Source organism: Palaemon carinicauda, chromosome 38, assembly GCF_036898095.1.
Source record: "Palaemon carinicauda isolate YSFRI2023 chromosome 38, ASM3689809v2, whole genome shotgun sequence".
Classification (NCBI taxonomy): domain Eukaryota; kingdom Metazoa; phylum Arthropoda; class Malacostraca; order Decapoda; family Palaemonidae; genus Palaemon; species Palaemon carinicauda.
In genome coordinates, this window is record NC_090762.1 from 60843534 (window position 1) to 60867745 (window position 24212).

The following is a 24212-nucleotide window of genomic DNA, read 5'->3' on the forward strand; positions in this document are numbered from 1 at the left end:
AAATAGAGGTAAAAAAAAAAGCCCCTAATGCGAGAAATGAGGCACCTCAAAATAGAGGTAAAAAGCCCTTAATGTTAGAAATAAGGCCCCTCAAAATAGAGGTAAAAAACCCTTAATGTTAGAAATAACGCAGATAAAAATAGAGGTAAAAAAGCCCCTAATGATATAAATAAGGCACCTAAACTAGAGGTCAAAGAACCTCTAATGCTAAAAGTAATGCACCTCAAAATCGAGGTCAAAAAGCCCCTAATGCTTTATATAAGGCACCTCAAAATCGAGGTCAAAAAGCCCCTAATGCTTTATATAAGGCACATAAAAATAGAGGTCAAAAGCCCCTAATGCTATAAATAAGGCACCTAAAAATAAAGGTCAAAGAGCCTTTAATGCTAAAAGTAATGCACCTCAAAATTCAGGTCAAAAAGCCCCTAATGCTATAAATAAGGCTCCTAAAAATAGAGGTCAAAGAGCCTCTAATGCTACAAGTAATGAACCTCAAAATCAAGGTAAAAAAGCCCCTAATGCTATGAATAAGGCACCTAAAAAGAGAGGTCAAAGAGCCTCAAGTGCTAAAAGTAATGCACCTCAAAATCAGGGTAAAAAAGCCCCTAATGCTATGAATAAGGCACCTAAAAAGAGAGGTCAAAGAGCCTCAAATGCTAAAAGTAATGCACCTCAAAATCAGGGTAAAAAAGTCCCTAATGCTATGAATAAGGCACTTAAAAAGAGAGGTCAAAGAGCCTCAAATGCTAAAAGTAATGCACCTCAAAATCAGGGTAAAAAAGACCCTAATGCTATGAATAAGGCACCTAAAAAGAGAGGTCAAAGAGCCTCAAGTGCTAAAAGTAATGCACCTCAAAATCAGGGTAAAAAAGCCCCTAATGCTATGAATAAGGCACTTAAAAAGAGAGGTCAAAGAGCCTTTAATGCTAAAAGTAATGCACCTCAAAATCAGGGTAAAAAAGCCACTAATGCTATAAGTAAGGCACCTAAAAAGAGAGGTCAAAGAGCCTTTAATGCTAAAAGTAATGCACCTCAAAATCAGGGTATAAAAAAACCCTAATGCTATAAGTAAGGCACCTAAAAAGAGAGGTCAAAGAGCCTTTAATGCTAGAAGTAATACACCTCAAAATCGAGGTAAAAAAGCCCCTAATGCTATAAGTAAGGCACCTAAAAAGAGAGGTCAAAGAGCCTCAAATGCTAAAAGTAATGCACCTCAAAATCAGGGTAAAAAAAGCCCCTAATGCTATAAGTAAGGCACCTAAAAAGAGAGGTCAAAGAGCCTCAAATGCTAAAAGTAATGCACCTCAAAATCAGGGTAAAAAAAAACCCTAATGCTATAAGTAAGGCACCTAAAAAGAGAGGTCAAAGAGCCTCAAGTGCTAAAAGTAATGCACCTCAAAATCAGGGTAAAAAAGCCACTAATGCTATAAGTAAGGCACCTAAAAAGAGAGGTCAAAGAGCCTTTAATGCTAAAAGTAATGCACCTCAAAATCAGGGTAAAAAAAAACCCTAATGCTATAAGTAAGGCACCTAAAAAGAGAGGTCAAAGAGCCTCAAGTGCTAAAAGTAATGCACCTCAAAATCAGGGTAAAAAAGCCACTAATGCTATAAGTAAGGCACCTAAAAAGAGAGGTCAAAGAGCCTCAAATGCTAAAAGTAATGCACCTCAAAATCAGGGTAAAGAAGACCCTAATGCTATAAGTAAGGCACCTAAAAAGAGAGGTCAAAGAGCCTCAAATGCTAAAAGTAATGCACCTCAAAATCAGGGTAAAAAAGCCACTAATGCTATAAGTAAGGCACCTAAAAAGAGAGGTCAAAGAGCCTTTAATGCTAAAAGTAATGCACCTCAAAATCAGGGTAAAAAAAACCCTAATGCTATAAGTAAGGCACCTAAAAAGAGATGTCAAAGAGCCTTTAATGCTAGAAGTAATACACCTCAAAATCGAGGTAAAAAAAGACCCTAATGCTATAAGGAAGGCACCTAAAAAGAGAGGTCAAAGAGCCTCAAATGCTAAAAGCAATGCACCTCAAAATCAGGGTAAAAAAGCCACTAATGCTATAAGTAAGGCACCTAAAAAGAAAGGTCAAAGAGCCTCGAATGCTAAAAGTAATGCACCTCAAAATCGAGGTCAATAAGCCCCTAATGCTATAAATAAGGCACCTAAAAAGAAAGGTCAAAAAGCCCCTAACGCTATAAATAAGGCTCCTAAAAATAGAGGTCAAAGAGCATCTAATGCTAGAAGTAATACACCTCAAAATCTAGGTAAAAAAACCACTAATGCTATATAAAAAGCTCCTAAAAATAGAAGTAAAAAAGCCTTAATGCTATAAATAAGCCCCTAAAGCTAAAGTTAATTAAGGCACTTAAAAGCAGAGGTCAAAAAAATCCTAATGCTAGAGATAAGGCACCTCAAAATATTGGTTAAAAAATACCCGAATGCTAGAGATAAGGCACCTGCCACCTCAGAATTAAAGATGAAAAAGCCCCTAATGCTAGAGATAAGGCACCTCACAATCAGAGGTCAAAAAGCCCCTCCATGCTAGAGGTAAGGCACCTAAAAATAGAGATCATAAAGCCCCTAAATCTAAAGTTAAGGCACCTAAAAATAGAGGTAAAAAAAGCTACTAATGCTAGAGATAAGGCACCTCAACATAAAGGTAAAAATCACCTAATGCTAGAGAAAAGGCACCTCAAAATCAGAGGTTAAAAAAGCCCTTAATGCCATAAATTAGGCTCATGAAAATATAGGTAAAAAGCTCCTAATGCTAGGGATAAGGCACCTCAAAATAAGAGGTAAAAAAGACCCTAATGCTAGAGATAAGACACCTCAAAATAGAGGTAAAAAAGCCTCTAGTGCTAGAGATAAGGCACCATGACATAATGTCAAAAAGCCCCTAATGCTAGAGATAAGGCACCAAAAATATAGAGGTCATAAAGCTAAAGTTAAAGCACCTAAAATATAGGTAAAAAGCCTCTAATGTTAGAGATAAGGCACCTCAAAATAGAGTTCAAAGAACCTCAAATGCTAGAAGTAATGCACTTGAAAATAAGAGGTCAAAAACCCTTGACGCTAGAAGTAAAGAACCTCAAAATGTAGGCCAAAGAGGTGCTACAATTAAATACAGCATATACTTTAGGTATTCTTTTATGAATGAAATGACCCCGCTTCACCCAGGTGAGTGGTGAACTAAACAGCCAGCATACCTCCTCCTCACCATGCAGGCTCCTGCTACTTAACACCCATCAGTGAGTCCCAGACCCTTCATATACAGTATAGCCATCCATGTCTGGACTCCGATAGATCGGACACAAATAGGGTTGTAACCTGGCAGGTAAAAAAAAAAAAAATATATCTATATATATATTATATATATATACATATATATATATATATATATATATATATATATATATATATATATATATATATTTATTTATATGTATATATATATATATATATATATATATATATATATATATATATATATATGACTAACACTCTTGATTCTAATTAATGTAAATATCAACCGCAATAGCATTTAATATCGAATTCTATCTTTGGGAGTGAATATCCTCTAGAAATTCATTCATGATAAAAGCTTCTGGCTGGGCAGAAATTCGAACCTATGCATCTTAGCCAAAACCATGCTTGCAGAACCAACCATACTATCAAGACAAATAAAGTTTATTACAAGTTTACCGTACATATTCCTGTGGAATTCAGGAATTTGTTTTCAGATTTGAAATAAACTCATCTCCACTATGATATCTGATTAGTGTTTGCAACATGTAGTTATAGATATAGATTCTTGATAAATAACCACCTGTTGCAAACTCACTTACCAGCTATCATAGTGGAGAAGGGTTGCTTTCAAGTCTAAGGACAAATTCCTGAATTCGACAGGAATATGTACGGTAGACCTGTAATAAACTTGTATATATATATATATATATATATATATATATATATATATATATATATATATATATATATGTATATATAAATATATATATATATATATATATAATATATGTATATACATATATATACATATGTATATAAATATTCATATATCTATGCATTATATATATATATATATATATATATATATATATATATATATATATATATCATATAGAAACATATATATATATATATATATATATATATATATATATATATATATATATATATATATATAGATAGATAGATAGTTAGATAGATAGATAGATAAATAGAGATAGATTTATATATATATATATATATATATATATATATTCATATAGAAACATATATATATATATATATATATATATATATACATATATATATATATATATATATATATATATATATATATGAAAGAGATAGAGAGGTCTTATCTCTTATTCTTTTAAGAAATGCAATCGTTTTCGAGAATAGATATCGAAAAATATAATCAAACCAATATATTTGAATTCCTTATTACGTTTCTATATGGAACATCCTTAAATATTGTGGGAACTGACTATTCCAATTAACATACGTGGGAATGATATATTCCTCGTTTGCATTATTCTAGCAACTGCTCTCTCTCTCTCTCTCTCTCTCTCTCTCTCTCTCTCTCTCTCTCTCTCTCTCTCTCTCGAGTTCTACGATAAGTTAGATAAGATCATAAGAACTCTCCAAATGCTTAAACTAAATCGCTCTACCAAAGAGCAAATGGAGTATCTGCGAATGGACTAAAAAGTCTTTGAGACATCCAAAATCCTTGTAACTCTCTCTCTCTCTCTCTCTCTCTCTCTCTCTCTCTCTCTCTCTCTCTCTCTCTCTGTATATATATATATATATATATATATATATATATATATATATATATATATATATATATATATATATATATATACATATATATATATATATATATATATATATATATATATATATATAACCTGTATCCAATATTTTATATTTTTTGGATGTTCCTAATAGCCCAGCGGCATAGTAAGAAATATGAAACCAATTGTTCAAATTGTTCTAAAAGCACCAAAATTGGCACACATGTGGATTAATACATTCTGAACAATTTTGGATATGGAGGCATTCAAGATTCTCCCCGTAGCACATTTGGCGGCCATTTTTCAAAATGGCCGCTATTTACCGTTAGCGTCATTGAATATGTACCATAATTTGTCTTTTTGTGGATGCTAAAGGTGATAAGTGTGCTAGAGGTGATAAGTATTGTACAATTACACATACTTCTGTGCTTACCAAATAATTTGGCTACCATTTCACAAGAAAATGAATTTTACTTTGCAGCGGCAGCGTTGGTGGCAGTGACGGCGGCTGCAGTAATAGTATAGTGTTGATAGTCATGGTGCTTGTAGTAGTAACTTGTGGTAACATGGTGGTGTTTTGTGTCTTTGCAGGTGAGCCAGCAGCAGCACCACCTGACATCAGAGACGCGTTGTTCCAGACTGCAGCCATGGCAAAGAAGTTCCAACTGGTCGATACTTTTGAGCAACGTACTCCCACAACACCTCCTGAGACAAACTGGAAGCTGTGTCTTGTATGTCAAGAGGAGACAACAGAGTCACTTGTCTGCCCAGTACTGTCTAAACGCCGAGACCCTGGGAGTGGATACACGACAATGGCTGCAAACTTGGTCAAATTTGATGAACTCGGAGAACTGCCAAGAACTGTTCAGTTACAGAGACTAGATGAAGGACAAGGTGTTGAGGCGACAATGGTTGCCCACCAGGCCAAGTGGCATAAAACATGTATGCTCAAATACAATAACACAATGCTACGAAGAGCAGAGAAGAGACGCATCGCAAGCAGCTCAGCATTTGATAGTACTGACAATGTCCAGGCCAAGCGCGCCAGAACACACTCTTCAGAAGCCACTACCAGCGGCACCTCCTGCTTTTTCTGTGGAAAGTCTGGCACAGAGACCCTACATGAAGTAACAACCTTCCAGGTGGACACACGCGTACGGAAGTGTGCAGCGCAAGTTGGGGACAATGAACTCATAGCCAGGCTCAGCATGGGTGATATGGTGGCTCTGGAGGCCAAGTACCATTCCAAGTGTTTGTTGGCTCTTTACTATCTTGCAAAGACCACTGTAGAAGCCGAGCAGAAAACTGACCATGAAGGTGTAATGTCAAGAATCGTACTGGCTGAACTGGTCCTGTATATCGAGGAAACCCACCTAGAAGAGGGCACCACCCCAGTCTTCAGACTCGCAGAACTTGTAAAGCTATACACAACAAGAATGGAACAGCTCGGGGTTGTTTTGTGCCAGAAAGTTAATAGCACAAGGCTGAAAGAGCGCCTGTTAGCCCAGATACCAGGCCTGAGATCCCACAGCAAAGGCCGAGATGTTTTACTAGCGTTTGATGAAGACATTGGTGAAGCGCTAGGCAAAGCCTGCGAGCAAGACTGTGACACTGAGGCAGTTCACCTTGCGCGTGCTGCACAGATAGTTCGTCGATATATGTTTGAAGACACTTACCAATTCCGTGGATCATTCCCGGGCGGCTGTCAGGAGGACTCTGTGCCAAACGTACTAGTTGCAATGGTAAATATGGTGCTGGATGGCCCCACCATCAAGAATCAAAGCCATTCCTCTTCAACACAAGCAGCTCTTTCCATTGCGCAGCTTCTCAAGTTCAACAGTGTCAAGCAAAGTCGGAAGCAGGGAGCAACCAAGACACAGGAGCCTCCAGCTGTCAGACACAGTACGTCTCAAGAAACTCCTCTTCCAACCTATGTTGGGCTGATGCTGTATGCTGAAACACGCAAGAGAGGACTTGTGGACAAGCTCTTCTCTCTGGGCCTAAGCATCTCATATGACAGAGTCCTACGTCTTTCTGCCCAGATGGGAAACAGCGTGTGTCAGCTGTACCGCATAGAGGAAGTGGTCTGCCCGCCTACCCTGCGTAGCAATGTGTTCACAACTGCGGCTGTGGACAACATTGACCACAACCCAAGTGCCACCACAGCCAAGAATTCATTCCATGGAACAGGAATCTCGCTTTTTCAACACCCAACGTGTGCAGATGAGGGAGTGGATCGTAGCATTGCTCTCACTGGGCGTGATACTGGATCAAAGACGGTTGAGCCTCTACCAGAATATTACACGGATGTACGTCCTGTTGCTTCTTCTGTCAAAGGGCAAATGATCCCAGCTACTTCTGTGACCTCTCTTAGACGCCACAACTGTGAGCAGCACATAGAAGATGAGTATATGTGGCTGGAGAACACGAGAAGTGTTCTCAAAGATGATGTTGAGGCCTGTGAAAACACATCATGGGCTGCATACCATGCAAGGCACCAAGATCCAAAGCAACCAGTCATCACACCAACGTCCCTGCTTCCCTTGTTCCAGGAGAGTGCTCACACTGTGGCAATGATCAGACACTCTATTGATGTAGTCAGGAGTGCAGTTAAACATCTCAACCCAGGCCAAACTCCAGTTCTGACTTGCGACCAGCCACTATTCACTCTAGCAAAACAGATCCAGTGGAAGTGGCCAAACACATATGGAGAAGACCAACTGGTGGTGATGTTTGGGGGGTTGCATATTGAGATGACGGCACTGAAGACCCTGGGTGACTGGTTGCAGGGAAGTGGGTGGACCCAAGCACTGGTACAAGCAGAGATCACAACTGAAGGAATAGCAGACTCATTTCTTCGAGCAGCTCACGTCACACGCACCAGAAGAGCACACCAAGTCACAGCGGCTGCGTTGTATAATCTCCAACGGCGTGCCTATGACAAGTACAGCACCACCAATACAGAAGATGATGAGCACCCTGAAAGCTTCGAAGACTGGTGCAGTCAGAGAGAACAGAGTTATCCGCAGTTTCAGTACTGGTCAACAGTCTTGGCACTGGAGCTGTCCACTCTGATCTATGTGCGATCTCTGAGAGAAGCCAATTTTAGCATGTACGTGGATGCTCTGACAGAACTGGCTCCGTGGTTCTTCGCACTAGACCACACGAACTATGCCCGATGGATACCAGTGCATCTACGGGACATGGCAGAACTGGCAAACAAACATCCAGACGTCTTCACAGAGTTTAGCAAGGGACACTTCACAGTCCAGAAGACCAAGAGGATCTTTTCAGCAATCCCTCTTGACCAAGGACATGAGCAGAACAACGCGTATGTCAAGGGTGATGGAGGAGCCATCGGCCTCACAGACAATCCAACTGCACTGAGGCGCTGGATGGTTGCCGGACCGGAGGTTGCTAGAGTGATTGTGGAATTTGACGACTTCAATCTGCATCCACACGATCAAGAGGAGACACGTCACCACGAAGAGACACCAAGTGTGCAGAACACTTTTGCCAGAGATGTGCGCTCACTCGTGGCCGTCATTGAAGAGCTGGGCAACCCTTTCGAGGAGGACAGTCAGCAATTAAAGTGTGTTCCTGAAATCAGGTACTGGTTATTAGAGGTATTATGTCATTGAGTATTGAAATCTTCATCAAATGTCCACTTTTTCCACAAAATGGCGGCCAGTTTGGGGGCCATTTTTGAGAAGATTCATCTAAATATCTGTTAAACATTTATAGATGTTAATTCTGATGTAAAAAAAGGGAATTTTGGCCCATCTAGCACCAAACTAACGACACATAATGAAGTCTATGTAATGACGCTAATGTTAAATGGCGGCCATTTTGAACAATGGCCGCCATATCTTCCTAAGGGCTAATCTTGAATGCCTCCATATCCAAAAATGTTTAGAATATATTAATCTACATGTGTGCCAATTTTGGTGCTTTTAGACCAATTTGAACAATTGGTCTGCTATGCCGCTGTACTATAAGGATCACACAAGACCGCTAAATACTTTGCAAGTTGGTGTTGGAATCGTATTTCTTTCGGGTGAAGATCCCATGTTCCAAAGATCTTCAATGACCACCTAAAAACAATGTTAGAACAATATATGCCCGTTTTCATTGCGAGTTGGAATCATTGACATTAAATGTTATCAATGGGGGTATTACCATCATCATCATCACTTCATAAATGTTAACAAGCAAACCTCGTCAAGCCATACATTAAGATCACCCAATTGCCACCTCTATACCATCATCTTTAACCCCTACCTGGGTATATCCTTCTACCCCCATCCCCAATGTATGAGGTTTAAAGGTCTCACAGTTATGATGAGATCCTTCAGGTGGAAGTTTTTTCGTAAAAGAAAAACAAAATACTAAGATGACAATATTTCATACATTTTCCTTTCCAGGTGTTTAAAATTATATCAAAACTATAGATAACGAAGTAAATATGCGAAAGACTGATTGAACAAATATCGAGAGTAATGGATTTCTTGAAGAGCTTAACGGGGGAACACTTTTAAGGTGTTGGACATCAGGACATGAAACGACAAATAAAATCGTAATATTACGAATACTCAATGCTAAGGAAATATTTCCTTTTGCCTTGGGAAGGCTGAAGCCAGCTAGACTCGGACCTTTGAGCATTGAGGGAAGGAGGTTTGCTTGGAAGTGAGCGATTTGCCCAGATAATTTGATTGATTGATTGATTGATTGGGAGTTTTTTTGTCATCCTGACATCTAAGGTTATTGACGCCGAACCAGATAATTTGAGTAAAAAATTTGTCTTTTATACCCTACATCCTATATACCACATCATCACTATAATAATGCACCAATGAACTTTCATTGCATGACATTTCACATATTTTATTGTCACCAATCACTTCTGAAACAATATAGATTATGTTAACTGATGATGCATTTTAAATCTCCAACCTTTAACTAATATAATTGATATAGCAAATAATACTATTTTCTCTAAGCGGGCCAGAGCCAAGTAGCCTGTGACAAAAGCTGACCCCAACCACACCGAGCTACGTGGCTCATGATTGAAATCAAAGGAAGACAATGAATTCAACAACTAAACCTTTAAACCTCATTACCTTCGAAATTTTGAACAAAGACCACTTATTAATGATTGGTGACCCAATAGGTGCTATTTGAAACGATACATTATTAGCCCTACATATAATAAGTATGCCACAGTGTGTAATTAGGTGAAGAGAGAGAGAGAGAGAGAGAGAGAGAGAGAGAGAGAGAGAGAGAGAGAGAGAGAGAGAGAGAGAGAGAGAGAGAGAGAGAGATTGCTTAAGAAAATGCAAACGAGGGATATTACCGTGTAATGAATATTAATATGAATAGTCAGTTCCAATATTATTCAAATTTTTTTTATATAGAAATAAGAGAGGAAAATTCAAATAAAAAGTTATAATATTAGATTACATTTTTCAAAAGAATAAAAAAGTTCTCTCTCTTCGTCGTATTTCTTTGAGTGATATCGGTAATTTCCCTCCTCCTCACATTCGAACCATCCTAACGATGTCTCGGTTGTTTAACGTCGGCCACCTTTCAGGGCAAGAGGGGCATGATCTCTCCAAGTCAGGTCTGGCCAGGCGACACCGGTTTTGTTGCTGGGTGTACATTGGTGGGCTATATATAGACAAAAAGACAGTAGCCTTTATGACATGGAACGAAAACTTTCACCTCAACCCTATCTTATCCTCAGTTTTTGATACCATGGATGTCCTACCATAGATGTGAAATCTCTTCCTTTCCTTTTACAGGTCAGTGCTCACGTACGTAGCATAACAGCACTGGACGTTGCACAGGAGACGGGCTACCTGCTTTCGGCCAGCGAAGACACCTACGTCAGGGTGTGGAAGTTATCGGCCGAGCCAAGTCAGCCGGTTGGTACAAACCTTCCATTTCTATCGATTTATACTCAATTATGCTAATTTGGCTTCTTCGTTCTAATTGCTAACTCGATACTAGTCTCATTTGACTTCTAAGATCAGCGACACATTTATAAGAACTGGTATTTTGTGTCAAAGATCAATTGCCAATCCCGGTTTCTATAGTATATTCTTATTACAGATAAATAAAATGGTTTAAATATTGTGGCGTAGTATTGTTAGAGCTTTAATAAAAATGTACCCAATTTTAATGAAAAATTGTCTACATAATCTAAATATAAATATTTCTATCCAAACTAAAAAAAAAGAAAGTACACCCATAAAGATTTTTGGGTAATTGTTTACAACACCACGCTTTCCATTTACTCCAAAATAATGCAATCCTGCAGTTCTCATCTTCTTGCACAGTAATTAGGTGGTTATTTAAATTCTGGGAAAGCAATAATCAGCAAGATATGTTGAGGAAGGGGGAAGGGGTTATAAAAAGAAAATAGCTCTGTTTCTTCACCCAACGACTTGGAACTGACATGTCAGCACAGTCAACCCAAGGCCAATATATAGCTATATATTGGCCTTGAGTCAACCAAACAGAATTCGTGATGCCAGCGTACATAAGCAGAAGTTCGTGATGCCAGGGACATATCTTGCTGATTACTGCTTTCCCAGAATTTAAGTAACCACCTAATTATTGTGCAAGAAGATGAGAACTGCAGGATTGCATTGTTTTGGAGTAAATGGAAAGCGTGGTGTTGTAAACAATTACCGATTTTTGTTTAACCAAAATATGTCTTTTACACTTGCATTGTAATTCTTACAAACTGATCTTAAGACAAGAAAAACAACATCTAGAATTTTGCTTAACTCCTCAAACTCCTCATATCCAGGCAGGGCAAATTGAATGACTAAAGCTATCCTTACCTTGATAAACAAACACGAGGAAAAATTCAGTCTTCGCACGATTTTTTGATCTATCAGGACAGAGTCATATCTGTATTGACTCTGTACCAGGATATATATCGTTATAAACTTGATACAGATGCACAAACACCCCACACTTAATCTCGTAAACAAAGACACTGAATTGGTCTTCTTTGCATTTCAGATAGAACATAAGTACTGTTTCAAGGAGGAGAACTCGGCTGTGTGTGGTGCAGTTTTTTCGGACACAGAGGGGTCTGGATATGTAACGGCTGCTTACGACAGGAGAGAACTATTTTGTTACGCCATGTGATTTAGCTAATCATCTTATTATAGTACCATGTTCTTATTTTTACCAGATATATTGCAATTTGGAGTTTCAATATTACCTGTATTGTGATGTTTGTGTGGAAATAACTTGCCCGTATATCTTATTCCAAGTGTAGTATTGAGTTTAGTAGTTTGGACTGTGCCTAGCAACATTTTTAATAAGCTTGTTTTAATTTATCTGTTAAATCAAATTGTCAAGTTATGAATTTCACGACCAATGAGAGAGAGAGAGAGAGAGAGAGAGAGAGAGAGAGAGAGAGAGAGAGAGAGAGAGAGAGAGAGAGAGAGAGAGAATTCCGTCCAGACAAAGGTAGATTAGATGAGTAAATATTGATGTATCAATGTAATCGCGTTCATCCTTCCTAATGACCAAAGCCTTCGCTAAACCCAGCAAATTAACTCATGGCATTTATACTTTCTAAGCATTTTCGGTCGTACACAACCATTGGTGTTACTGTAAATAGACCTACTATCCAGATTTCAACGCAACTGTTGATTTTTTGGGGAGAATTTTATAGATTGCGTTGTGCATACAATTACTTTAAGAGAACGTGTGAAGTAATACTAGATAAATACACGTCGTTAATGAGTTTTTGTAACGCATTTTTTAACATCTACCTTGTAACTAATTTCTAAAATATTTTCAGTTCCATTATCGATACAAGTTTGTTCTTAACAGTACATATAAAGAGTTTGATTAAATACAGAAGTATGGTACATTACCCATTAATAATCTTACTAGTAGGTTTCAAAAGATTTTATATTTTTAATATTTCATAATTTTGTTTAGTTAAAATTATGAAAAGAATTAGATGGTCTAAGAAGAAAATTTAGGTTTTCTATATTTGTTGATTTTTTTTTCAAGGATTCTGTACTTTACTTTTTTTTCCTTACTTAAATTTGCAACAAGACTAAACAATAATATTATAAAGAAATTTTTGTATGACTTCTTGAGAACTTTTTCCATACCTACAGTAGATACTTCACGATTTATAATTTGCATACTAATTAAAGTGAATTGTCATTGAGAGCCAATATGTGATTAAGATGTTATATATATCTAACCCAGCATGTAAGAAAAACATTTGGAGAGTTCCTATACATGATAAAAGTTATAGGATTTTTTTCTCTATATTTAGAATTGTAACCCCTTTCTAACCTAGGAGACGAAATATCAAAGTCATCGTCTCTAAGGAAGCTTTAGAATTATTATATTTTATCATTTGCCTAATATAGTTCTTTTCTATATACTGCATTTAAAAGATCCACCAATATCCTTTAAATAAAACTAACTCTGCCTAATTTGTTCATTTATTTCTCCCAAAACATCAGTACCTTAAGATGTGACTGCATTAACGAATTCCTGTTTTTCTGGCACGACTCTAAAATAGGGTTTACACAGTCGAACCCGTTTGTCGTACCTGCTTGTCAAACTGTTCGAAGACGTGGCGAGTCACAAATGCGTAAGGATTGTGGACAATGAAGCTCCGTCTACAAAAGTCAGGCGAGAACACACTTTCCTCGAAACGTTCGACGAACGTGTTCGACAACCTAATTCCCCGTTCACACGTTCGAACATCATTTCAAACAGTGTTCGATGAACAGAACGACCGTGCAAACCCGCCTCGAGGCTAATTAGACCATTCAGTACTGATGAGCAACGAGGAGGAATAGAGATGAACTACTGTATACAGTAGAATAAAATGAAGTTAGTTGGACTGAGGAAATGGAAGTATGGGAATGGGGCTAAAGCAAACAACGTCCCTCTTTTTTACCAAATTTACTAAAACAGCGTGAAATTAGTTGCACTTTTACTTTATCGTTCTAACTCTCTTGCTTCTTTAGAGACGAGTCAGTCACTTAAGAAGTGCTTCTTTAAGTTTAAACACTTTTCGGATGGTGATTCTTTTAAAGTGGCTCCTACACGATCACTTACATCTCCATTAGAATTATACAGATTGGGGGGGGGGTTCATTACAATGCTTTTTATTGCAAATATAAAGATATACTATTCCAGTACTTCAAAATCATACCCTTATCTCAAGTCATCATTCTGCAATTTATTCCATACCTTCAAATTTTTATTGATTAAATCTAGGAAATACTAAAAGGATTCTCCGGCTAAATCTAACAGAGGCCCTTTGCTTCAATAGGCGTAGATGATGATTATGGTGATTATCAGGATAAATAGACATATCACAGTAAAATACAAATTTCCGGTAAAATAAAACACCCAGGAAGACTGCGGGTCCAACCTTTGAGGCTCATTGTAACCCATCACTATATTCAACAATTTTTAGTTAGGGCAGCAATAAAGATTACACCAGTACTCCGCATCAATTTTTAAGTATATAGACAATTCATGTCAAAATCACATATAAATCTCTTACGAATCTAAGGGAAAATTAAAACCAAGATCTCAATCTGAAAATATATAATTTAAACGATTTGATTACATTACCTTCACTAAAAGAGCTGCGTCAAAGCATGATATAAATTAAAATAAAGTTTGTGACCTTTCAATAGAATAAGAGCCACTGTAAAATTATTAAAAATTGGTAATCTTAAGATTCCAAAAGGTAACATCTCAACCTTCTAAATTTTATGGTACTATGGAAGACACTTCCTTATACACTTGTGACATTCCCATTCATTATGCTAATTTACTCATTAACCAATTAAAGAAAATATGTATAAATATGCAAAAAAATAGACATTAAGTAAAGTTTCCTATGGTGTTAAATATACATGTAGAGAGAACATCCTTCTCTAAAGAATTATATAAATTTAAATACATCGCTATCTCCCGTAGCCAACTATTTTCATAGCATTATCTTATCAGTAATGTAAATGGCCAAAAAATAAGGAAATTGATTAAGAGTAGAATAATGGACACAAAGCTATGTACCCGTAGTATCAATCTATGGTCTAACATTGAAAAAAAAATGGATTTTTCAATACCCGTAGAAGGATTTGTCCTAGTAAGGAAAAGTTATAATAAAGGGTTGAATTGAAAAAAAAAAAATGTTTTAAAGCTTGCTAAAACAAATTTGCTGTATGAACAACTACAACATGTCAGTGTTAACCTTGAGTTACATTTAGACAGATTACTGACAGATCTTTGGATTTCGTAGAGAATTAAATGAATCTTCAACTCCCATGACCCCTAACGGCCTCTTTGTCCAATTAGAATTGTGATTAATATCACCTGCGCCAGTTTTCAACTTAAGAGAACCACTTGAAGGACTTCTAAGAAAAGAGCGTGTCGGTGTGCCCGAGTCTCTTTTAATTGAGACCATCTCAAACTGCTGCTGCAAATTAAAACTTTTGGAGGGTAGTCCAGCCCTTGAAAAAATTGATTTCAACATTGGAGAGTGTGTTGGGATCTCCAAGATTGGCCACTGGGTCTTCTTCGTCGTATTGGTATTCTTTTTTCGGTCATGAGTAAAAGTTTCAACGCGATCTGAAAGCGTTCTTGCAATGCAAGTCAAGGGGGAAGTTGAATTTAATTCTATCGAAGGTATAATCGTCGTCGCTTGACCAATATCTGCAGTGGAACGGTTAATTTCTAAAGTGTCTCTCGATGTTATAACTTTGTTTGATGATGAATCATCTAGTAGGGTAGAAGGATCAAAACATGGCAAATCTGATTCTGCGGAAACAAATCCTGCATCTGTGTTTGAGCTATGGTCAGCCTTTTCTGAATCAGTAAGGTCTACGTTGACCAAATGCTGCCAACCCTCCCTGGATTTGGTATCAATCTGATGCACTGATGCCGACCAGATATCACTTGCCAATAAGCTCAAACGGGAAGGTCGCCTCGTGATTGTGGGGACAGACAACTGGCAGTCTTCTTGGAGAATGTTGTAATCATTAGACCTATCGTCATTGCTCACAATTTCAGCCACTGTGAAAATTGGTATTTCAGGTTTTTTCTCGGATACTTTGCCTGTGTTCGTACCTGGCTGATCTTCAGTTACCTTTCTGGTTTTCGCTCTTTCAATGATCGAACGAAGCATCGTGAATTTAGTCTGGAAAGAAATTTAAAAAGTAATATTAATGCAAGGAATATTTTAAGATATATATATTACAGTTGAAGTAGCATTGTTTTTAATCAGTAAAGCATATTTATGAATTAAGAGTATTTTAGCTGATTTGCAATAAATGTACAAGTATTTCAGCTAATTCGCAGTAAATGTATAGAGTATTTCAGCTAATATGCAATAATTTATATAGAGTATTTCAGCTGATTTGCAATAACTATACAGTATTCCTGCTGATTTGCAATAACTATATAGTATTTCTGCTGATTTGCAATAATTAGAGTATTTCAGCTAATATGCAATAATTATAGAGTATTTCAGCTAATATGCAATAACTATAGAGTATTTCAGCTAATATGCAATAACTAAAGAGTATTTCAGTTGATTCACAATAAACTATAGATTATTTCAGCTAATTTGCAATAACTAATGCGTATTATATCTTTCTGCTATGCGATCTTTATTTTCTATATTTGGTGACTAAAAAAAGGTTAAAGATACAACCCAAGAGGTTAGAGAATAGAGATCACCAATTAACGTGACGAACAAGGTCTTTCTAAATAGGTCACGCTTTTTAAGTGTACACTTCATAAATCTTAAAGCCTTGAAGATATAAGGACTATAGAATAAAATTCTTATATATGATTAGATTACAACTACGAAATTTTAACTATTATGATAATAATAATAATAATAATAATAATATTATTTGCAAAGCCACAACCCTAGTAGGAAAGCAGGATTCTATATGCCCAGGTGCTTCCAACATGGAAAATAGCCCAGTGAGGATAGGAAACAAGGAAAAATAAAATCTTTAGAACAGTAACATTAAAGTAAATATTACTTATACAAACTATAAACAAAACAAAAGGAAGATAAATTAGAATAATGTGCCCCGAGTGTACCCTCAAGCAAGAGAACTAACCCAAGACAGTGGAAGACCTTGGTACAGAGGCTATGGCACCCATGGTCAACGGGCAGTAAAGCAAGGTAAAGTCAGTAAGCGCAGAATTTAGTAAAAATTGAAAGGTTAAACAAAATGGGAGAAATGAAATGAAAAGGGATGTATAGTGAAAAGATAAATGGGTTACAGCATTCACGAATACCTGCGGTGAATTACAGAAATACATACTGTAGGTTTTCCCCACTTGTTTTCGTGACTCATCAGGACCTATTCTCGGTAGTGTTAAACTACTAAACCGAGTTCGTTCTCTCTCTCTCTCTCTCTCTCTCTCTCTCTCTCTCTCTCTCTCTCTCTTCCCTGCCCCTCCTTCCCTTTCCCTTCCCCTCCCTCCCTTCCTCTCCTCCTTCCCCCTTTCCCTTCCCCTCCCTCTCCTCCTTCCCCCTTTCCCTTCCCCTCCCTCTCCTCCTTCCCCCTTTCCCTTCCCCTCCCTCTCCTCCTTCCCCCTTTCCCTCCCTCTCCTCCTTCCCCCTTTCCCCTCCCCTCCCTCTCCTCCTTCCCCCTTTCCCTTCCCCTCCCTGTCCTCCTTCCCCCTTTCCTTTCCCTTCCCCTCCCTCCCTTCCTCTCCTCCTTCCCCCTTTCCCTTCCCCTCCCTCTCCTCCTTCCCCCTTTCCCTTCCCCTCCCTCTCCTCCTTCCCCCTTTCCCTTCCCCTCCCTCTCCTCCTTCCCCCTTTCCCTTCCCCTCCCTGTCCTCCTTCCCCCTTTCCTTTCCCTTCCCCTCCCTCCCTTCCTCTCCTCCTTCCCCCTTTCCCTTCCCCTCCCTCTCCTCCTTCCCCCTTTCCCTTCCCCTCCCTCTCCTCCTTCCCCCTTTCCCTCCCTCTCCTCCTTCCCCCTTTCCCCTCCCCTCCCTCTCCTCCTTCCCCCTTTCCCTTCCCCTCCCTGTCCTCCTTCCCCCTTTCCTTTCCCTTCCCCTCCCTCCCTCTCCTCCTTCCCCTCCCTCTCCTCCCTCCCTCTCCTCAACCCTTCGCTCTCCTCCTCCTCCTCCTCCTCCTCCTCCTCCCTTCCCCTCCCCCCCCCCTTCCCCTCCCTCTCCACAAGCCAGTCGTTAATCTAATCTTATCTCCAGTCATTACTTGCTATCAGGACTGAGTATTATATAAACCAGCGATTGTCCCAGGAAACTCTGAAGTCAAATTAAAGAAATAAAGAGTTTTATCTTCCATAAAACTAACACTTTTATATCAGTGATCACAACCTTCAACTTTATGATCTTCCTTCCTTAAAAGCACTTACAAATTTCAAGTGATTAAGACTTATTTGATATGTTCAATACTATTCAATACCTCCATTAGAATAGAAGTTTCAGTTAAAGGTGATCGGGCTGATATTGGAGGAGTTTATATTATACCAAAGTTTATTGATTGAATGTTGGCAATATTTAGAAGCTAGCGAGGAAAAATAGTAAACTTCTGTAAAGTGAAGAATTAAACTTTCGCAGATAAAAATTTTAATAAAATTATACAGTTTTCACAAGCTTCATGGAAATCGAAATAAATTTATGTTGCTATTGCTATATAGATACCGGTATATCAATTCGTGATAAGAGGTCTACTCTTATGGTGATGGTGTAAATTTTACTCATGGAACCAGTCGAGATGAAAAAACTTAATAAATGCATAGCAGGATTGAAGGTACGATAAAGAAATAGATCGGGAACTAGACTAAAAATTCTGATCGACAAAACTTCGTGACGCCCATGAGCTTAAATCAGAATTTAAATTGTGGAATTTCGTTAATCAGTAAAGAAAAAAAATATTCTAGAAACTTGCCGTAAGTGGTACTGTCCATATTCTAAACTGCAATTCCGATATTCAAAAAGATTTTCATAATAATAACAATGATAAAATTTATGTTGAGGTGTGCCATGTATGACAAAGCGTATGATATACCACGTGCTAACTTGTTTTACCGTTAGAGACAAGGGCATATTCAAAATATATATTTTCTAATTGATGGTAATGTTTGAAAGTTGGCTGGTATCCACGAAACTAAAGAATTTATATCCAGGAATCCCCCAGGTCTAACGGACTAAGGAAGTCTTAAGACACCGAATATAGCTAATATGAGATGTAGCGAAGTGTAGGACCACTGTAAGGGTCGTTTTCTGATTAAATCACTCAGGGTAACCCTACGCACTACAGGACCTATACACAATCTGTTTTTCGTTTGGATTCATACGTCGTCACAACGTATTCCACGTCAATTGTCACGCACACATTATCGAAACAGAAAAAAAAACGTGTTTTTAGTTTCTTAAAAACATTTCGGATGGTTGAAGCTTGTTGTAAGGACTTTGGTTCGCATGGCTGAAAGCTCCAGAACCTGCAGTAGACATGCATCTTGGCTCCAATAACTTTAAACCATCTATAACTATTCTCGTGAAATAAAACAGCCGCAAATATTGATCATTGCTAGAAACGTTAAAGCTTTAGGATCTCCGTTAAAAAAATATTTGAATTATTATATACAAATGAGATATTCTACTATAGTAATAACTTTGCAATAATTACTGATGCCGATTGTTTTACAACTAAAAATACTAAATTGGAAACTATTATTGACCATAAATATGGAGATATCCTGGTTATGAGAACGGATTGAAACACGAAATTTAATTCTCTTCTAAATGAGCAAATCCGGGACCAGATAAAGAAAACAGTAAAGTGAGTAAAGTAATAAACAGTACCATGCTTTGCTTAACCGTAAGGCAGGAATGCCTATACATATAGTATGGTTAGCAAGTGCACTGTAGACCGAGCCCAATTGTTTTGCAACTTGCCTATGGATACATCAAGCTCTACAATATTTCCATTAAACTTAAATACTTTCTTCATCCCCCTCCCCCCCAAAAAAAAATAATGAATATCTGGTACACCTTTGCAATCTACAAATACAACAATCTTGCTAAACATCGAAACAAGATTTACTTTCATGAAAAAAATATGCCACTTTCTAAAATTCCTGGAAATATAAACGTTAAAAGCACGCTAATAAAGAACATTGTATAACTTAGGGCAATATTGTACTTACATTACTGATGTTCAAACAACACGAAATTCTAAAGTTTAATATATGGTAAACAAAAGTCCTTTTTCTTGATAGTACCCAAAAGAATTTCGATATAGGATGGATAAGGATGCAGATTTAGTATTCTGGATTCCTTCAGAATTAATTGTAACCTATTGCTACTCGTCCCAGAGTATTAAGGTAGTTAGCAAGTACCAGCAACGCCCAACCACCTCATTCGGTTATGATATCGAGGTTTTGGGATTATAAGGAATGAGTGTTCAGTTTTATTGCCAATGTTCACAGGAAAATAAAAATTCTAAAACTTCTTTGGGCAAAGGCACTAACCAACAAAAACAATTAACAGAACATAAATCCAGCGTAAGTGTTCAAGCTAACGAAAATGGAGTTTGATTAGAGTTTTTTTTTTTTTTTCAAGTCGTCTTCGAAAGGTAAAATACAAACACCAAAAACTTTGTCTTACCTTCCTACATATCTTGAAGGCGTCGTAACACATGACGGAGATGGCACCGACTGACATTGCTAAAAAAATCACCCCTATTGAAAGTATGGGCCAAACCCATGCGTGGTGTATTGCTGAGAGGGCCCCGTCACCCTCATGTCCTGTAACTGCCATATCTGCGCGAAGACTGACAGTCACAGATGGAGTCAGTGTTTCAACAACGTCGAGCTGGAAAGTCCCTGGCATTTGGTAAATAACTCCCTAGAAAAGACAAAAATTCCCCCCTAAAAAACATCTGAATAAGTAAGTAGATCAAATGCCGTCCATTAATTTTTATTTTTGAAATTGAACCGTAGAACTGCAAGTGTGCTTACAATTATTTTCTAATAAGGGATATATATTTTGATGTAAAAATTTCCACTAGAGTAGATCCCCCCCCCCCCCCCCAAAGAAAAAAAAATATATCACAAAATTCCCACTGAGTCACAGAACTTTCACGCAGTTTCCATTTTCCTAGATTTTCCATAAAACAGGTGAGGATATTCCCCAAAATTGGGGATGTCAGGTGGATGATCCTCCTTTTACAGCCAGAAGGGGCGAATTAAACCTAGAAACAGTACTCTTCACGGGGACGTCTATGGCTTCCTTCAGACTCACCAATTTGAATATGGTATTTGTATTTGGCCCTTGTGAGGCGTTCACAAAGAGCCTTTCGAGGAAGATGGATTAATTGATAGATGGAAAACAACGTTAATTTACTGAGACAGTTGGGAGTCATCTGAATAACATTTCGGAGAACTGGTCATCCTCATAAAAAAAAATCCTTAATACTATTATAAAAAAAATGTGTTTGCTACTTGGATTCCAACTCAGGATAATAACATCAATCATTCTTATAAAAATTATCATTTTTATTTAGACCAGGATGTGAAATTCGTAATAATATTTGCAAACTTGAGAGTATTTATAGAATTTAGAGAGACTGCTTTACTTCAGTCGGACGTTGAATAAGAAAATATAGATTTTTTGAGAAACCGTTACTAATGTGAGATAAGTCAATGACAAACGCATGTGAAAACAGTACGTCTTTGCTTTTCATCATAATTTTAGTAAATTCTACACAGAAAACTAATATCTATTTATAGAGGTCTTGTTGGTTCATCTCTCTTATACGTTCATCTATTAAGATTTTCTCCTCCTATATCGAACATTTCAAATGAAAAGGGCTCATTGTATAAAAGAAAATGTTGAATTTACAATAGCTGTAAAATTACAAATCCAGTTTTTACAAGCTCAAACCAACGACTAGATCAACAATAAAGAAGTGTCCTTGGAATGACCATGAGGTTTAAGGAACCAAAATTCTTAGGTACGAGTTAACATCTCCCTCGGTTTTTCACTCTTGCCGACTTGAAACCATTGGTAAGGACCATTCCACATTAATATCATTCTATCTTTGTACAAATTTTACTTTCATCTTTTATCTGAAAATTATATTGAGCGTTATAATTATGAAAACTTAATTATGTTAAGGAAATTGGCAAATCATCTAACAATATACAGTTGAATTCAATAGTCTGACGACACTTTCTGGTCATTACTTCCCCAATTTAGAGGCACGTCAGATTCACCCACGTAACTATTTTTTCATAAGAATCATATAGGTGAGCCTTATAAGAATTAACTATCATTCTATCTAAAGTAACTATCCGGGTACAGCTATCTCTCTTCGCAGTCAAAATTGTTTGAAGAAATTGTTCGCATTAATATTTTTCTGATTACACATTTCTTGCAGATAAAGATGGCCCTGAGAAAACTTCTGGTGTTATTTCTTTTACTGGTGTCGTGTTCTAATAACACTGGAGTTATCATAGCTTCCACTCCTTGTAGACTGGGCAAAAGACATGACCCTGATGCTTACAGGAATCACGTGACCCCAAGGGGGATCAGAACCCAAGATACACCATTTACTGCGTCTCAGTGTGATCCTCGGAGGTCCCCAGTGGATACTGATAGCTTCGATTTCTGTATTGGCATTTCGAATCAATCATCTGTTTTGACTTCAATGGAGGGAAGGAGGAAACCTAGAGGACAAGCCAAGCTTTTCAACTACCGGAAAAGAAGGTCAATGAGGTCCATAACACGTGAAATTCACACAGGAGGTCATAGGTCAATGCAAGAGCAAGGAAAATTTCAAACGATACACAAAGGTGGAGAACTTGTTTTTAAGCGTACACGTCGTCAGGCGCTGACTCGTAGTTTAGCTTTGGTGATCTTCAAGGCTCTGATTAGGAAACTGATATTGTATGCTAAAGTCTACTTAATCTTATAGCTGTCGTTGGTGTCAATTCGCTTCCCTATCTGATAAATATGGAGGAATGAAGTTTTTATTTTTTTAAATCTTCAATATGTATATTGATGGTAGCCTAAAGATCTCTGTACCTTTTAAAATTTTTAAGATAATTTGGTTTTAAAAGTTTTTATGTTCTTTTACCTTATTAAAATCCGTGAGATGTCAGTTTTAATTTATTCTATAATATTTCTGTAATCTACAAAATAAATCTTTAATGTAATGAAACTTGGGGTTTTATGCAGTTCCTTACTTTACAGAATATAATCGATTTACTTCATGCACTGAATGTATTTTCATGACGTGTATTATTCAACATGTTTTAATACAAAAAAATGAATGTAGAATAACTTACATGGACTCGTTATAAGAGAATGCCAAAAGACTGGATAGATGGCAAGGAAGAACTATTTATTTATTAGTTATTCATTATACATTAGTTATTCATAGCCAACAAGAGCAAATGGAACCCGATTGGAGCGCCCTATAAAAGGGAAATAAAGAATATAAAACCGTTCCTGATAAATCTCCGGTTTTTAATTTACTGTTGCTTCTTTATTTTATCACTACGGTAGTGTGTGCATATCACAACTTGAGGCAAAAGAAAAAAATATAACAATTTTGCAGAAGCTCCAGTGTACCCAATGACTCTAAGTTCCAGTTATTTAGGCCTAATTCTATGAAGGGTTTCCGGAGTAGCAAGGGAAAATACATATATCATGAACTCATTTCCTATCGATCTGTAAGGTGGCCAGATATTCTCGGCAGATCCGGGAGAGAACTCGACGGACCTCTCCGGCAGCAGCAGGAACGTCAACAAGGAGGCCTTCACTCCAGAGTCTAAGTTCATGACTACGACCGGTGAACTATATGTCTGTATATCTAAACACTGCAGGATCCCTCATCTCATCTGGTGGTCTCCACTAGAATTGTGGCTGGCTCTCATAATGCCTAATTTTTCCCCAACTTATTAAATAAATATTTTATTCTTTTGTCATAGAACAAAAAGGTAAGTTAGTGAAAATAGTCGAGGATAAGAGTGGAGGTGAAGTAGAGAAAATATATTAAAAAACCTGGGAAGGAGAAAGTATTCAACAGATGTTTACATGCTAAAGGATATTTTCAGTTTTTAGGCTACGTTAAGCATTGTAAAGGCAAAATATGTTTTGTTTTCATTCTTGAAAAATATGCGAAATGGTTTTACTGAGAAGCATAGAAAAATTGCCACTAACCCAAATACAGAGAAAACAGTAATTGGCTATCTGTCAACCGAGAGTCGTAATTATTAACATATCGATATCAACTGTCAAACAATTCATCAACACTAACTTGAAACGAGTCATTAACGAGGAATGCTTGTGAAAAAACGTGATGACACTAACGGATGTTATT

At 37.4% G+C, this 24212-nt stretch overlaps 2 protein-coding genes and 1 long non-coding RNA gene across 3 annotated transcripts in view; 2 read left to right on the forward strand and 1 right to left on the reverse strand.

Moving 5' to 3' along the window:
• Nucleotides 1-12726, forward strand: part of LOC137630214 (WD repeat-containing protein 54-like) — a 35977-nt gene extending 23251 nt beyond the window's left edge. The window contains exons 7-8 of the mRNA XM_068361667.1: nucleotides 10621-10743; nucleotides 11852-12726. Of these exons, the coding sequence (XP_068217768.1) occupies nucleotides 10621-10743; nucleotides 11852-11980 (252 nt within the window). The 3' untranslated portion in view covers nucleotides 11981-12726. The remainder of the gene's footprint in view (nucleotides 1-10620; nucleotides 10744-11851) is intronic.
• Nucleotides 12727-14414: 1688 nt separating this feature from the next.
• On the reverse strand, nucleotides 14415-20731 carry LOC137630663 (uncharacterized). Its single transcript, XM_068362279.1, has 2 exons — nucleotides 20492-20731; nucleotides 14415-16028 (listed from the first exon to the last, which is right to left on the reverse strand). The coding sequence occupies exons 1-2, from the start codon at nucleotides 20714-20716 to the stop codon at nucleotides 15105-15107; spliced, it is 1149 nt and encodes a 382-aa protein (XP_068218380.1). The 5' UTR covers nucleotides 20717-20731; the 3' UTR covers nucleotides 14415-15104.
• A 423-nt stretch (nucleotides 20732-21154) lies between these two features.
• LOC137630664 (uncharacterized) lies at nucleotides 21155-23048 on the forward strand. Its single transcript, XR_011041756.1, has 2 exons — nucleotides 21155-21892; nucleotides 22266-23048. It is a non-coding gene; the product is annotated as an uncharacterized lncRNA (long non-coding RNA).
• The last annotated feature ends 1164 nt before the right edge of the window (nucleotides 23049-24212 follow it).

Excerpts from the sequence above, each read along its gene's own strand:
- LOC137630663 (XM_068362279.1), bottom strand. The coding sequence starts at position 20,716 with ATGCCAGGGACTTTCCAGCTCGACGTTGTTGAAACACTGACTCCATCT. Across the intron at positions 16,029-20,491 it reads CCTTCAAGATATGTAGGAAG|ACTAAATTCACGATGCTTCG; the intron begins GTAAGACAAAGT and ends ATTTCTTTCCAG.